The 15,000-nt window shown below is 42.0% G+C and overlaps 1 protein-coding gene across 5 annotated transcripts in view; it reads right to left on the reverse strand.

Annotated features, from left to right (window-relative positions):
* rnf123 (ring finger protein 123) overlaps window positions 1-15,000 on the reverse strand; it is a 133,537-nt gene that overhangs the window by 104,173 nt on the left and 14,364 nt on the right. For all 5 annotated transcript variants that reach the window (XM_088071110.1, XM_088071115.1, XM_088071121.1 and 2 more), the window contains exons 16-28: window positions 14,974-15,000; window positions 13,227-13,326; window positions 12,445-12,506; window positions 11,733-11,804; window positions 10,074-10,194; window positions 9,438-9,539; window positions 8,665-8,765; window positions 6,944-7,136; window positions 6,705-6,850; window positions 6,333-6,416; window positions 5,245-5,352; window positions 3,291-3,468; window positions 1,598-1,672 (exon numbers count right to left, since the gene is read on the reverse strand). The exon at window positions 14,974-15,000 is cut by the window's right edge and continues 91 nt beyond it. In XM_088071110.1, coding sequence (XP_087927236.1) covers window positions 1,598-1,672; window positions 3,291-3,468; window positions 5,245-5,352; window positions 6,333-6,416; window positions 6,705-6,850; window positions 6,944-7,136; window positions 8,665-8,765; window positions 9,438-9,539; window positions 10,074-10,194; window positions 11,733-11,804; window positions 12,445-12,506; window positions 13,227-13,326; window positions 14,974-15,000 — 1,369 coding nt within the window. The remainder of the gene's footprint in view (window positions 1-1,597; window positions 1,673-3,290; window positions 3,469-5,244; window positions 5,353-6,332; window positions 6,417-6,704; window positions 6,851-6,943; window positions 7,137-8,664; window positions 8,766-9,437; window positions 9,540-10,073; window positions 10,195-11,732; window positions 11,805-12,444; window positions 12,507-13,226; window positions 13,327-14,973) is intronic.

Raw genomic sequence — 15,000 nt, forward strand, 5'->3', positions numbered from 1 at the left:
AGAACAGAGAGGGAGAGAGGACAGAGAGGACGACAGGACGAGAGGACAGAGAGAACAGAGAGGACAGAGAGGACAGAGAGACAGAGAGGACAGAGGGACAGAGAGGACAGAGAGACAGAGAGGACAGAGGGACAGAGAGGACAGAGAGGACAGAGAGACAGAGAGGACAGAGAGGACAGAGAGGACGACAGGACGAGAGGACAGAGAGAACAGAGAGGACAGAGAGACAGAGAGGACAGAGGGACAGAGAGGACGAGAGGACAGAGAGACAGAGAGGACAGAGAGGATGAGAGGACAGAGAGGACAGAGAGAACAGAGAGGACAGAGAGGACAGAGAGGACAGAGAGACAGAGAGACAGAGAGGACAGAGAGACAGAGAGGACAGAGAGGACAGAGAGGATGAGAGGACAGAGAGGACAGAGAGAACAGAGAGACAGAGAGACAGAGAGGACAGAGAGACAGAGAGACAGACAGGATGAGAGGACAGAGAGGACAGAGAGGACAGAGAGACAGAGAGGACAGAGAGACAGAGAGGACAGAGGGACAGAGACGTGTTTTAATGACGACACACACACCTTCCTCCCAACAACACCTGCACAGTACATCAGTATCAAAGTATTACAGTACCACGGTATTACAGCACTACAGTACAACAGTACAACAGTATTACAGTACTAGCAGGGTATTTAGAAATCCTGAAGGTTTGTTTTAAAATATTAACACAGGCGCTCCTCTTTCTTTTAACCCTTCGCAAACAGGCAGAATGTTTTTAGGCGACGAGCAATTTAAGAAGAAATAAAAAAAAAAAAAAACATTACCTGAAAATTACTAAACAAAAAACAAGGAAAAGGCCAAAAAACGGTGTTTGAAAATTTAAATAATTCTGTAAAACAATTTTCAATATACAATTTTAATCATCAGAAAAGTATTTTGTGCACATTTTTCATTCTGCAGTTTGCATGACATTTCTTGCCGAGCTGCTCACGGTGTTTTTTCCGTGTTTGGGATCGAAAATGAAGCAGGCGGCGGCGGCAGGCGGCGGCGGCAGGCGGCGGCGGCAGGCGGCGGCAGGCGGAGACAGGCGGAGACAGCGGGAGGAATAACGGTGTGATTTTAATGGACGATCGTTTGGAGCGGAGCTGCTGATTGGAGGATCAGTTTCTTTTGGTTTCTGTCGGGTTTGATGAAATGTGTTTTATGATGAGTTAACGTCAGTCTGCTGTTATATTTCTCTGTTTAACCCTTTAGTGCCCGCTTTAATATCACACACACACACACACAAACATACACACACACACACAAACATACACACACACACAAACATACACACACACACACACACACAAAGCCACTGGCAGGTCCGTGAATCGTGCGTCACTTCGGCTATAACGGCGACATACGGAGGCCGACGGGGGAAAAACAGCTGATTCTTGCCATCGACTGACGTCTGTTAAACACCGGATACACTTCAGAGTTCACATTTTTAACAATTAATTGCCAATTTTTAACAGAAAAGATGTTGGCCATTTTTTTCCTTTTTTTGGTGATTTTTGTGTGTGTGTGTGTCTGTGTGTGTGTGTGTGTGTGTGTGTGTTACCTGTTCCTACGATCCGTGGATCAGCAAAGTGTTTGGCGAGGATAGCAGCGAGTTGCGTCAGTGTGTCCTCGTAGCCTGCAGGGGACAGAGAAAGAGACAAAGACAAAGACAGGCACAGAGACAGAGACAGAGACAGACACAGAGACAGAGACAGAGACAGACACAGACACAGAGACAGAGACAGACACAGACACAGAGACAGAGACAGAGACAGAGACAGGTGTGTGAGGTTGTGCTGACAGTTGTGATGTTATGAAGCCGACAGGACGCCGTGGCTCCCGTCCTCGTGGACTCAGCGAGCAGCTGGAACGTGCTCTCGTTCACTGACCCTCCTCACAGCTGCGTCCATAAATCGGTCTGTGCTGCGTTCACTGACCCTCCTCACAGCTGCGTCCATAAATCGGTCTGTGCTGCGTTCACTGACCCTCCTCACAGCTGCGTCCATAAATCGGTCTGTGCTGCGTTCACTGACCCTCCTCACAGCTGCGTCCATAAATCGGTCTGTGCTGCGTTCACTGACCCTCCTCACAGCTGCGTCCATAAATCGGTCTGTGCTGCGTTCACTGACCCTCCTCACAGCTGCGTCCATAAATCGGTCTGTGCTGCGTTCACTGACCCTCCTCACAGCTGCGTCCATAAATCGGTCTGTGCTGCGTTCACTGACCCTCCTCACAGCTGCGTCCATAAATCATCAGGCGGTTCTTCTTCATCATTTTAAAGCAGCTTTTTAAATAAATATAATTTTGAAAAAATGAATTCAGAACAGGATCAGAACTGAATATTAAAATATAACTTAGGGACTGTTTGTTATTTATGAGGGGGGAAGGGTGGAGCAAAAACAAGAAGGCATGTTAAATTATTTTTAAGCCTCTGGATTTTGTATTTATCATAATGATGATTGATTTTTTTTCGCTTTCAATTTTTTGGTGATTTTTTGAAAAAAAGTTTTTTTCTCCCTTCAGATTCTTTGGTAATTTTTTAAAATGTATTATTATTATTAAATTAAATTATTCAATTAATGTTTTAGGCAGTTTTTTTTTCATTCTTGAAAATTAGGGGCAACTTTTGAAGAAAATAAAAAGGTTGGCGATTTTTGGTGATTTTTTCTGCAATTTTTTTATTCTGGAAAACTTTTAAAGAGAAAAAAAAGGCAAATTTGGGGGGAATTTTCTTTTCTGTAAAAAAAATAAGTTGGCTTTTTTTTTTTTTTTAAAGTTATTGGAAAATATTAAAAAAGTATTGGTGGTATTTTTATTCTTCAAAAATGTGGGTGATTTTTTTTTAATTGCAGTGTTTTTTCTTCAAACATTTCTGTCAATATTCAAAGAAAAATTTCTGAGAAATTCTTTTTCTCTAAAAACTTGTTGGGTTTTTTTGGTAATAGTAAGAATTTTTTTAAATTGAGTTTTTGCGATTTTTTATTTATTCCTGAAAAGATTTTGTTGATTTTTAAGGAAAACACGGCTTCTGCTTTGAAAGGTATTTTTTCTATAAAAATGACCAAAAACGACATCAAGTTTAAAAACAGAAATTATTGTTGGATTTTCAAATTTCCGTCGGCCCTTGAACACATCATGTGTGTTTTGTTATGTTTTGTAATACAGGTTTTTGAAACCGATTTCCAGGACTTCTCCAGGTTTTCCATGATGGTCTGATGGCTGCTGCGCGGTCAGCGTGTGGCGCTCCGTCTCACCTGGAAGCTCCTCCATGCTGTTGGCGGGGCTGAAGTAGTTCTTCAGGGCGCTGTACGCGTTCATCGCCACGTTCACGTAGAACTCCGGAGCGAAGGCGAACAGAGAGCCCGTGTTGTCGGCGTGTTCGATGGTCCGAATACAAACACACAGCAGCCAGTACACGTCCAGCATCTTCTCCTGTACACACACACACACACACACACACACACACACACAGACACACACACACACACACACACACACACACACACACACACACACACACACACACACACACACACACACACACACACACACACACACACACACAGACACACACAGACACACACAGACACACACACAGACACACACAGACAGACAGACACACACACACAGACACACACACACACAGACACACACACACACACACACACACACACACACACACACACACACACACAGACACACACACACACACACACAGACACACAGACACACACACACACAGACACACACACACACACACACACACACACACACACACACACACACACACACAGACACACACACACACACACACACACACACACACACACACACACACACACACACACACACAGACACACACAGACACACACACACAGAGTTATGGTATCGTTATTATTATTATTATTATTACAAAATCACGTTAAAAACACTCAGTATTAAAGTCATTAAAAATCACTGAACACACGAAAAGACAGAAGACAGAGACAGAGACAGAGACAGAGAGACAGAGACAGAGACAGAGACAGAGACGGAGAGACAGAGAGACAGAGACAGAGAGACAGAGACAGAGACAGAGACAGAGACGGAGAGACGGAGAGACAGAGACAGAGACAGAGACAGAGACAGAGACAGAGACAGAGAGACAGAGAGACAGAGACAGAGACAGAGACAGAGACAGAGAGACAGAGACAGAGACAGAGACAGAGAGACGGAGAGACAGAGAAAGAGAGAGAGAGACAGAGAGAAAGAGACGTCTCTCAGAGAGACAGAGAGAGAGAGAGACAGAGACAGAGACAGAGACAGAGACAGAGAGAGAGAGAGACAGAGAGAAAGAGAGACAGAGAGAGAGAGAGAGACAGAGACAGAGACAGAGAGACAGAGAGACAGAGACAGAGACAGAGAGACAGAGAGAGACAGAGACAGAGACAGAGATAGAGAGAAACAGAGAGACAGAGAGAGAGAGAGACAGAGACAGAGACAGAGACAGAGACAGAGACAGAGACAGAGAGAGAGAGAGACAGAGAGACAGAGAGAGGCAGAGACAGACAGACAGACAGACAGACAGACAGACAGACAGACAGAGAGAGACAGAGACAGAGACAGAGACAGAGAGACAGAGACAGAGACAGAGACAGAGACAGAGACAGAGAGAGAGAGAGAGAGAGAGAGAGAGAGACAGAGACAGAGACAGAGACAGAGACAGAGACAGAGAGACAGAGACAGAGAGACAGAGAGAGACAGAGACAGAGACAGAGACAGAGACAGAGACAGAGACAGAGAGACAGAGAGACAGAGACAGAGACAGAGACAGAGACAGAGAGACAGAGACAGAGACAGAGAGACGGAGAGACAGAGACGTCTCTCAGAGAGACAGAGAGAGAGAGAGAGACAGAGACAGAGACAGAGACAGAGACAGAGAGAGAGAGAGACAGAGAGACAGAGAGAGACAGAGAGACAGAGAGACAGAGAGAGACAGAGACAGAGACAGAGAGACAGAGAGACAGAGACAGAGACAGAGACAGAGAGACAGAGAGAGAGAGAGACAGAGAGACAGAGACAGAGATAGAGAGAAACAGAGAGACAGAGAGAGAGAGAGAGAGAGAGACAGAGAGAGAGACAGAGACAGAGAGAGAGACAGAGACAGAGACAGAGACAGAGACAGAGACAGAGACAGAGACAGAGAGACGTGTGGAGGACGAGCAGCACCTTGGAGTAGATGGTGGCGTTGATCCAGGCCAGCCTCCTGCTCAGGTGGTTCAGCTTCTCTGCGAAAACCTTCTGGCTCTTCTGGAGCTCGTCCAGGATGTCCGCTCTCTGAGGACACGAGACAAAAATGATTAACAGCACAGAAGTTTGACAGAAGCTGAAGTCAGAGTCCTGCAGTCAGGAGAGGTTGGCCTATTATCAGCACCATGTGCTTCAGTTTACCTGAAGTCTGTTTAAGACCGAGCTTTTCATTTTTATATAATGCTGAAAGTTTAATAAATAATAATAATTAGTTGAATACTGCAGCAGTGTTATTTGTGTCAGTGCGTAACCATGGTAACTGACTCAGAGTTTGACTTAACTGTCTTTCTGAAACAGATAACAGAGTCTCTCTAATCTCAGGGCTGACACATTCAGAGTTTTCACATAACCTGCTTCCTGGAATACCCCCCTGCAGACCTGCAGACCTGCAGACCCAGACCTGCAGACCAGAAGACCTGCAGACCTGCAGACCCAGACCTGCAGACCAGAAGACCTGCAGACCCAGACCCAGACCTGCAGACCCAGACCCAGACCTGCAGACAGCACCACCAGCGCACTTTTTTTTAACCCTGCAGGCATGTTTGGAGCTCTGCAGATATTTGTCCTGGAGAGTCTCTGAGAGTCCTGGAGCTGGGGACACTGGTGTCCTAATGAGACCAGTGATCCCAGCAGGCTGACAGCTGTGTCCACTGGAGCACAGCCAATTATCTCCAACTGAGCTCCAAACAACAAAAACAACAACAACAACACGTCAACATCAGCATCAGTTCTCACACACACACACACACACACACACACACACACACACACACACACACACACACACACACACACACACACACACAGTGTGGCTAAACTACAGCAGATAATCAGTAGAGTTACAGTGAGTCAGCAGAAACAGAAGCTACAGGACAAGCATTCAGTGATTTATTATAAACAAGTTTCCTGACGACTGCTGATCTGTCTCTGTTGTTTTCTCTGTTTGTATAAAGTTTGGATTTTTTTTAGGAAAGCGCTCAGAGAGAGGTGAGACAGACGGATCTTACTCTGGCGGGACAGCGTGCGATCTTCTCCTCGGTGTCCTTCAGAGCGACGGCGTATTCATGGACGTCGTCTGAAACCACCACCATCTGGAGGAACGGGACAAAACAACAAACAAACCACACTTTTCCAGGACTTTTCCAGGACTTTGAGGACAAACTTTTTCATGAATATATGACAGCTTTTTTCAGTATATATTACTTTAGTTAAATTCAGATAATTTAATCGTATATAATACTAATTTATACTCTGCACATACAATACATATGAAAACCATGAAACGTATTTACATAATTTTAAAAATAACTGTAAATTATGTTTTTTTTTACGTGGCCTGACGTGCGGTCAGTAAACAGGAAGTGCAGACGCAGACTGACCTTGCCCAGCTGCTGGTGGACGCTCAGGTTGTACATCATCACGATGCCGTCCACGATCTCCAGCAGAGACTTGTCTGCGATTGGCTGATCGGGCTCTTCCAGCGGTCTCCCCAGCAACAGGCCGTCGTTACCGTGACTACCCTCGACTTCAGGCCGGACGGAGACACAAGAGTTAGCGGGTGAGAGGGGAGACCACGCCCCTGATGATGTCACAGTGATGTCGTGGCGAGGGTACTCACTGTCCTCCTCGGTCCTCTGCTCCACGGCGAGTGTTCGCACCTTCACCTTCTCCGGCTGAGTCAGGGGTCGTCTGGGGGTCATGAGGCTGACGGCCGCCGTGCTCAGGAAGCGGTTCGCTCGACCCAGAGTGGGGGAGCTCAACCAGCTGGGCCTCGCCAGAGCTCCGCCCATCGCCGCCGCGCCAAACGGCCTCTGATGATAAGATGACGATAATAATAATAATATTATCATATCATGATCATCTGCTCTCATCAGTTGTATAAACTTTTGATTCAAATCTGCTTTTTCTTTCATGACCTTAAAACATTTGAAATTTAATTGAGGAAAAAAAAGATTTTATCAAAAGAAAGAATCTTCTTCAAAAGATTATTTTTATTTATTTATTTGATGCATACTAATTTATTTCCAACATCTCTTATCTGTTTTATATTATTACTATATCTTTTATTTATTTATGTTTGGTCCACTTTCTAAATATTGTTGGATTTTTTCGTTTTTGTTTTACAGATCTGATTTTAATTTTTGAATTTCCTCCAGAGTGTTTAAATATTCTCTCCTTGTAATTTTATTTAAACAACAATAATACAAGTTTTCTTCCTCCTCTGTATCCTCAGCGTCTCTGTGAAAAGCGCTCTTTAAGTCTGATGTATTGTCATTATCATAACTGTTATTCTTACATTAATTAATTGTCATAGTTGTTGTTGTTGTTATTAATGACACAGAACTAATTCGGGTTGTATTTTTTTTTGTCCTGATGCTAAAAAGGTTTTTTTTCCTGCTCTCCTTCAGTTTCACACAGCCCGTGTTAATGTTTGTTATCAATAATTAAAAGTTATTACCAGCTGGTGAAACTTACAGTGATTACTTCACAGTAATTATATTTACAGACGGGCAGCTGGACCAGTTTAAAGTCGGTCAGACACTCAGCTGATTTCTTTGGCTTTTTGGTCGAGAGTGACGAGAAAACAGCTGCCAGCTGCTCTGCATTTCCAAATATGAATGATTTAATTTTATTTTATTTTATTTGACATAATACAATATAATATAATATAATATAATATAATATAATATAATATAATATAATATAATTTATCTAGAAATGTGACTCTCTGAAGGCAGTGTTGTGTCCCTGTTTTTCGGGGCCTTCCTCCACACTTCAGCCACATTAACAACAATACAACAATAGATGAGTAAAGTTTAATTTTTAATTAACTGAAAATGTAATTTTAATTAATTTAATGTTTTGTTTAATGTGCTTAATTAGAAAATTAATTCACAGAAAATTACTATAATACAAATGTTGCCTTGAAACATTGTACCATTATAAAATCCCTTCACAACAGTTTTTGTGTATTTAGGTCATCATAATAATATCATAATTTTCCTTTAATCACTGCAAGTTAACCTAGATAAGTTCAATTATTTTAAATATTTTCCATACAGTTATGTATATACTTTTACTCATATTTTAAAGGTGCAGCAGATTTCTTACCATCATGATTCAGTGTTGCTTCAAGGTAATGTCACCAAAAAACATTTATATATATATATATATATATATATATATATATATATATATATATATATATATATATTTTTTTTTTTTTTTTCTTCAAATGTCTTCACATTAGGTCTATTTTATGATTTGTTTTTTTACCAACATGCATCATAATGCGTACCACCGAGGGTTAATTAATATAATGTAACAGTGAGAGCAGACCTGAGCCGCTCCGCTCTCCTCGTCCTCGTCCAGGTCGTCCATGGACGTGGCCTGGATCTCTGCGGGGTCGATGATGATGTTGGCTTTACTGGCCAGGTCGTCTGGAGACATCGAAAATATATCAATTATTTCTATTGATTATGTTAATACACAAGTTCAGTTTGATCCTGGAGCCTCCAATCAGAGGAGATCTGATCAGACGGAGGACAGAGAGACACCAGGTCTGAACATCTGAGAGACACAGAGACAGACAGAGACAAAGACACAGAGAGACAGACTGATGTTGTGACTTCTAGTCTCAGCAGCCGGATGCTCTAACAGACTCTAACAGACTCAAACACTCTCAGTAAAAGTGTTAAGCAGCCTGAGGCCTCCTCCTGCATCTCCTCCTGCGTCTCCTCCTGCATCTCCTCCTGCGTCTCCTCCTGCATCTCCTCCTGCGTCTCCTCCTGCGTCTCTCTGAGAGAGAATGACTCAGCACTAATCAATGAGCCTGTGATCATCACAGCAGCTCGTACAGAGGACTTAAACACTGAGCAGAGGGAAAGATTTTCTTGTTAGTATCCAAGTTTTTATATACATGTACGTTTTTCTAAGTATATATATATTTTATGGCTGCCAGCATTAACGGTTAATCCCAATGAATCGCAATTTAGGTCCTTAATTAACGTCCTAACGGTTTCCTAGTCCCGCTGATCTCCAGCAGACCTTCTCAGACCTGCAGAGTGCCACAGAGATGATCCTCGAATCATCTGAGAGGAGGACAGACTGACCTTTGAGTGTCTTCTTCAGGTGGGACAGGAGTCCTCCCAGTCTCTGCAGGTCAAAGTAGTCCACCTTCCCGTTGTAGAAGAGCTGGGGGGGGACGTAGGCCTCTGGAGGAAGAGAGTCAGAGCGTCTAGTCAAGCACCTTTTCATTCACAGATGCCTAAAACTTTCAAAGAAAGACAATTCAATGACTTTATTTTAAGGAAAAAAATCTTTTTTCTTTAAAAATCACCAAAGATTTGAAAAGGAAAAACAAATTGCCAAAAGAGTACTTTTTTTTTTTGTTAATAATCATCAAAGATGTTTCAAGAAAACAAAAACAATGCCGAACATTTTAAAAGAAAGAAACTAAAATGCCAAATGTTTTTAAAGGAAAAAAAATCACCCAAAAGTTTTATATATAGATATGAAATAATTCCCCAAAACTCTGGGGCAAATATTGTCTGCAAAGATGTTTCAAGAAAATGAGAAAAAAAAGTTTAAAGAAAAAAAAATGCCAAAAAAGTTTTCTTCTTCCTTTCTCTGTTTCCCATCGTGGATTAAACAGCTGATTTAGACGACTTAAAAAGCACGTCGTCCCCGTCCTGTCTGACGTGTCACACGGCCGTGACGTCCCGCACGAATAAAACACGGCGTCGTACCGTCGCTGCCGATGCTGCTCGGACTCTTCCTGCTGCCTTCGTCCCAGCTCGCCCTCACAGCCGTGATGAGGCGGTGCAGGAAACACACCATGTACTCTGGAGGACACAAGGCTGTAGGGTGCTGCACACACACACACACACACACACACACACACACACACACACACACACACACACACACACACACTCTTTTGATTAAAACTAAATCTTGTTTAACGCTGAATAATCTGACAGATAGAAAAATGATAAATCTACTGAGGATTCTGCTCGAGACTGAAAAACATAACGTCTGTGAGCGTAAAGCTGCAGCCTCCCAGTATAAACCAGTGCAGAGACTGGGTGAAGAATGTATTTAACCCTTTAGGCTCGCTTTAATATCACACACACTCGCATCACTCTGCGCACAAAATGTGTTTTTCAAAATCAAGCTTTAAAAAAGATTATACATCAATACGATTTTCTACTGTCATTGAGTTTATTTTTTAACCAATATCAGTCCTAATCATAAATATCAAATATTCATTCAATTTCAGAATTTTAACCCTCTAAATGCCAGGTTTTTGTCATGATGCCACCATGTTTTTAGATGAAAAAAAAAGAATTATGTTCAATATCCTCCATGTATCTGAGTGTAGCTGCCGACAGTCTGGGATATGTCAGTGTGTGAGTGTAGCTGCCGACAGTCTGGGATATGTCAGGGTGTGAGTGTAGCTGCCAACAGTCTGGGATATGTCAGTGTGTGAGTGTAGCTGCCGACAGTCTGGGATATGTCAGTGTGTGAGTGTAGCTGCCGACAGTCTGGGATATGTCAGTGTGTGAGTGTAGCTGCCGACAGTCTGGGATATGTCAGTGTGTGAGTGTAGCTGCTGACAGTCTGGGATATGTCAGTGATCAGCAGCTACATTGACTGTGACAGGTCACCTAGTGGAAATAGCATGTATTTCCTCCATATGCCAAATATGGTCAAAGTGACCTCATCAGGTGGAAAATAGTCAAAATGACAAATTCAGAGTCAAAAGCCCAGAATGACACCCAGAAATAATACAAGTCCTGTTTTTCTGCTCTGATGGCTGTGGGATCAAAAATGTCAGTTTGAATGGGTTTCAATGGAGCATTTTTGGACCTGAACAGTCTGAATGTAACTATTTAGTTTCCACAGTGTATTTTAGACTTATTGTAGGAGCTGAGCTGCAAATTCACTGATTACACTCAAATACACAATCTGGACTACATTTATGCTTATTTATTTATGTTAATGTGGAAAAAATCACAGCAAGCTTACAGCTGAAAATAGTCAGATTTTTATTTAAATTGATCAAATCTATTTTTTCCCCTTGCATTTATTTTATTTTTTGTTTGTTTTGAATTTTTTGTTTCTATGTTTTGTTCCTAACTTTACTTGATATTATATATTTATTTTCACTGTTTTGTCATACTTGTGTGTTTCCCGGCAGCGGGAGGTATATGCTGAATTAATAAGTACACTCTGTGAAGTAATATTACCACTGAATATGCACTTGTTGGTGCTTGTGATGGACATGAAACAGTCTGGTAAGTATGTGAGTTTACTGTGATCACGTCCTCCGTGGTGTGTGCCGTCTTAATGTGGAATAAATTAAAAATGAAATTTAAGCAGGTGTGTGTGTGTTTGGTCCTCACCCCTCTGTTGCTGGCGTTCTCCTGCAGAAACTTCCTGAACTTATTGAGGAAAATGTATCGAGAGGCTTCACCCTGAGAGACAGAGACAGAGAGGGGACAGATGAGACAAACTTTAAAGACCAAACATTCTCCGAAACGATTGATAGTCCTTTTTGGTTCTTTATTATACTATATAACAGCTTTTTAAATATATATTCCAAAAAATGAATTCAGCTGAATATTTAAATATAACTTAGGGACTGTTTGTTATTTATGGGGGGGGGGGGCGTGTCAGATCATTTTTCAAGCTCTGGGGAGAGACGGATGCTTTTATTTTAGCTTTAGAGGAGGAGGGCTTTAAATGATTTAAACTTTACCATTTTAATTAAACATAAAGGCAAGTCTTCTTAAAAAAAATAATTGGCCTTGCTTTTTTCTTTTAAAGCTTTTGGCGATTTTTGGTTTTGTTTTGTTTTTTAAAGAAAAGATTCGGTTGATTTTTTCCCTCTTTAAAATTGTTGTTATTTTTTTCTTTAACACATTTTGGTGATTTAAGGGGAAAAAAAAGAAACTGTGAAAACAGAAATCATCGTTGGATTTTCAAAATGTTCAGTCGCCTCGCCTCATATAAAGACAATCACGTCCAGAGAGTAATATGACTGATTCCTGACAGCAGCATGCAGTAATACACAGTAACAGAGAGTAAAATAAACCCAGTATGATGTGTACTTACTGTGGATTTGTCTTTGTTATTGAGCAACAACTTCAGGATCTGAACCTGCAACTCTTCAACCACTGAGAGGAGAACACAAGACACACATCAGCACCGTGTACAAGTACCCACACCACACTGCAGTACTAATAATACACTGTAGCACGAATACCACACTGTAGTACATATATTGTTTCAGTTCAAGTATTATTACTACACCATACTAATACACAAATACTGTGAGGACATAGTTTTGTGTGTACACAGATACTGTGAGGAGGCAGTATTTTTAGTGTGTACAGATACTGCGAGGACATAGTTTTGTGTGTACACAGTTACTGTGAGGAGGCAGTATTTTTAGTGTGTACAGTGAGGACGTAGTATATTTTTTATGGTGTGTAGTACAGGTTCTGTGAGGACATAGTATTTTTAGTGTGAACAGATACTGTGAGGATGTAGTATTTTTAGTGTGTACAGATACTGCGAGGACATAATTTTGTGTGTACACAGTTATTGTGAGGAGGCAGGATGAGGAGGAAGCAGTATTTCAGTGTAATATTAATACTGCAGATGAGCAGGATAATGAGGACACAGTATTTCAGTGTGTATTAGTACTGCAGATGAGCAGCAGGATGAGGAGGAAGCAGTATTTCAGTGTAATATTAATACTGCAGATGAGCAGGATAATGAGGACACAGTATTTCAGTGTGTATTAGTACTGCAGATGAGCAGCAGGATGAGTAGGACGCAGTATTTTAGAGCAGTATTAGTACTGCAGATGAGCAGGACGGGGACGCTCTGACCTTCGATCCTCTTCTTCAGTCTCTGGCAGCCTCGCTCATACGCTCGCCGTCTCAGCCGCTCGTCGGCGCTCTCGTCTTTGGGCTCGCGCTCGTCTTTACCCTGACAGAGAAACACATCATCGTCATCGTCATCGTCACCAGCACCATCGTCATCATCACCAGCACCATCGGCATCGTCACCAGCACCATCGGCATCGTCACCAGCACCATCGGCATCATCACCAGCACCATCGGCATCGTCACCAGCACCATCGGCATCGTCACCAGCACCATCGGCATCGCGGATAAATAAACGGAGTCTTCGCGAGGTTCTCATCAGCCGGCGTGTTTCGGAACGCGCAGTGACCACACGTTCGGACACGTGGAGCAGCGCCGTCTGTCTGGATGCAGCTTGTTGTTTCTCGCCGAGTTTTGACTGAATCATCAGCGTTTCTGACTGATTTCTGCAGAGATTGTTGCTGTTGACTAAATAAAGTCATCGGGCCTCATTCAGCAACACTTCTTTAGGACAAATGTCTTCTTAAAACCGTTCAAACGTTTGCAGTGTTTTTGAAGATTCGGACATTCACCGGCGTTTTATTTGGGATTTGTTCGTCAGAATCTGCAGCTGCTCTAATGTACATTAATACCGACGTGTGCAGAATTATGAGTTACTGTGTTTTCTGCAGTGCTGCGGTCCTATAATATTCTAGGATTTGTATTACAATACTTTGCATTATAAAATATTTCTTACTTTGATCATGTTACAAAAAGCGTTGTGATCTTTTCGAATAAACACGAACAGACTTGTACACACATCAGATGTGTAATTGGGCAGCACCGCACGAGAGAGTTACTGACTGATCACATGAGGACGGAGGACACAAAGACGCCCCAACTAAACTACTGAGAGACACTTTAGGGGACAAACTGAGAGCTTTCAGAAAGTCTGGTGGCTGCTCCCGCTGCATGCTGGGAGACGGCCTGCACCTTAAACGAACATTTTATCTTCTGATTGATTTCTTTTGGTTGTTTTTTTGTCTGATTCTCGGTTCTCGCGTCTCCTCTGGCTGGGCTCTGTTTGCTGTATGAAGGTCTCAGGGTGAGTACTGTGAGTACTGTGTGTATTGTGAGTACTGTGAGTACTGTGTGTACTGCACTGTTTTAAACAGTGTTTCATGTAGTGCTGTGTGTTTCTGTATTCAAAACACAATGAATAATATTTTATTGTTAACCCTCTAAAACCTGGAGCGACAGCACTGTTCTCCAGCTGCTTTCAGCCACCTTTTACAAAAGTTTTATTCTTTAAACCCTCAAAAAATTACTGTATTTATTAATTACTTTCTTCCAAAACATGCGAAAACAGGCAATAAGCAACCTGGTCAGAAAAGTGACACACATCTTAAGACATTAGTAGATTTGGAAACATGATTTTTAAAAGCTTGGTACAAATGTCTAGGAAAAAAGAAAAAAGTAAGGAAAGAATATATTTATGGTTATCATGACTAAAAAGTTAAAATTAAGTTAAAAAACTGACATAACTTTGAAGCCTTTTTCCCGGGTCGTTACCTTATTGTTTGTACTTTTATGTTACTTTCTTCAGGTTTTTTTGTTTTGCTTTTTGACTCATTTTGGTATTTTCGTTGTACTTTATACTAATTTTTTGCTAATTTTGGGTCATTTTTGCCTTTCATTGCTCATTACCTTCTTCCCAATAAACGTCTCATGAGTCCTCATGTCCCCTGAGCGGCGAGGACGAGTTGTTTACCTCTTTGTCAAAGTGCGTTGGCCACCA

The sequence above is a fragment of the Plectropomus leopardus genome, chromosome 2 (genome assembly GCF_026936395.1).
Source record: "Plectropomus leopardus strain MGB_pleo_1.0 chromosome 2, ASM2693639v1, whole genome shotgun sequence".
Lineage (NCBI taxonomy): Eukaryota > Metazoa > Chordata > Actinopteri > Perciformes > Serranidae > Plectropomus > Plectropomus leopardus.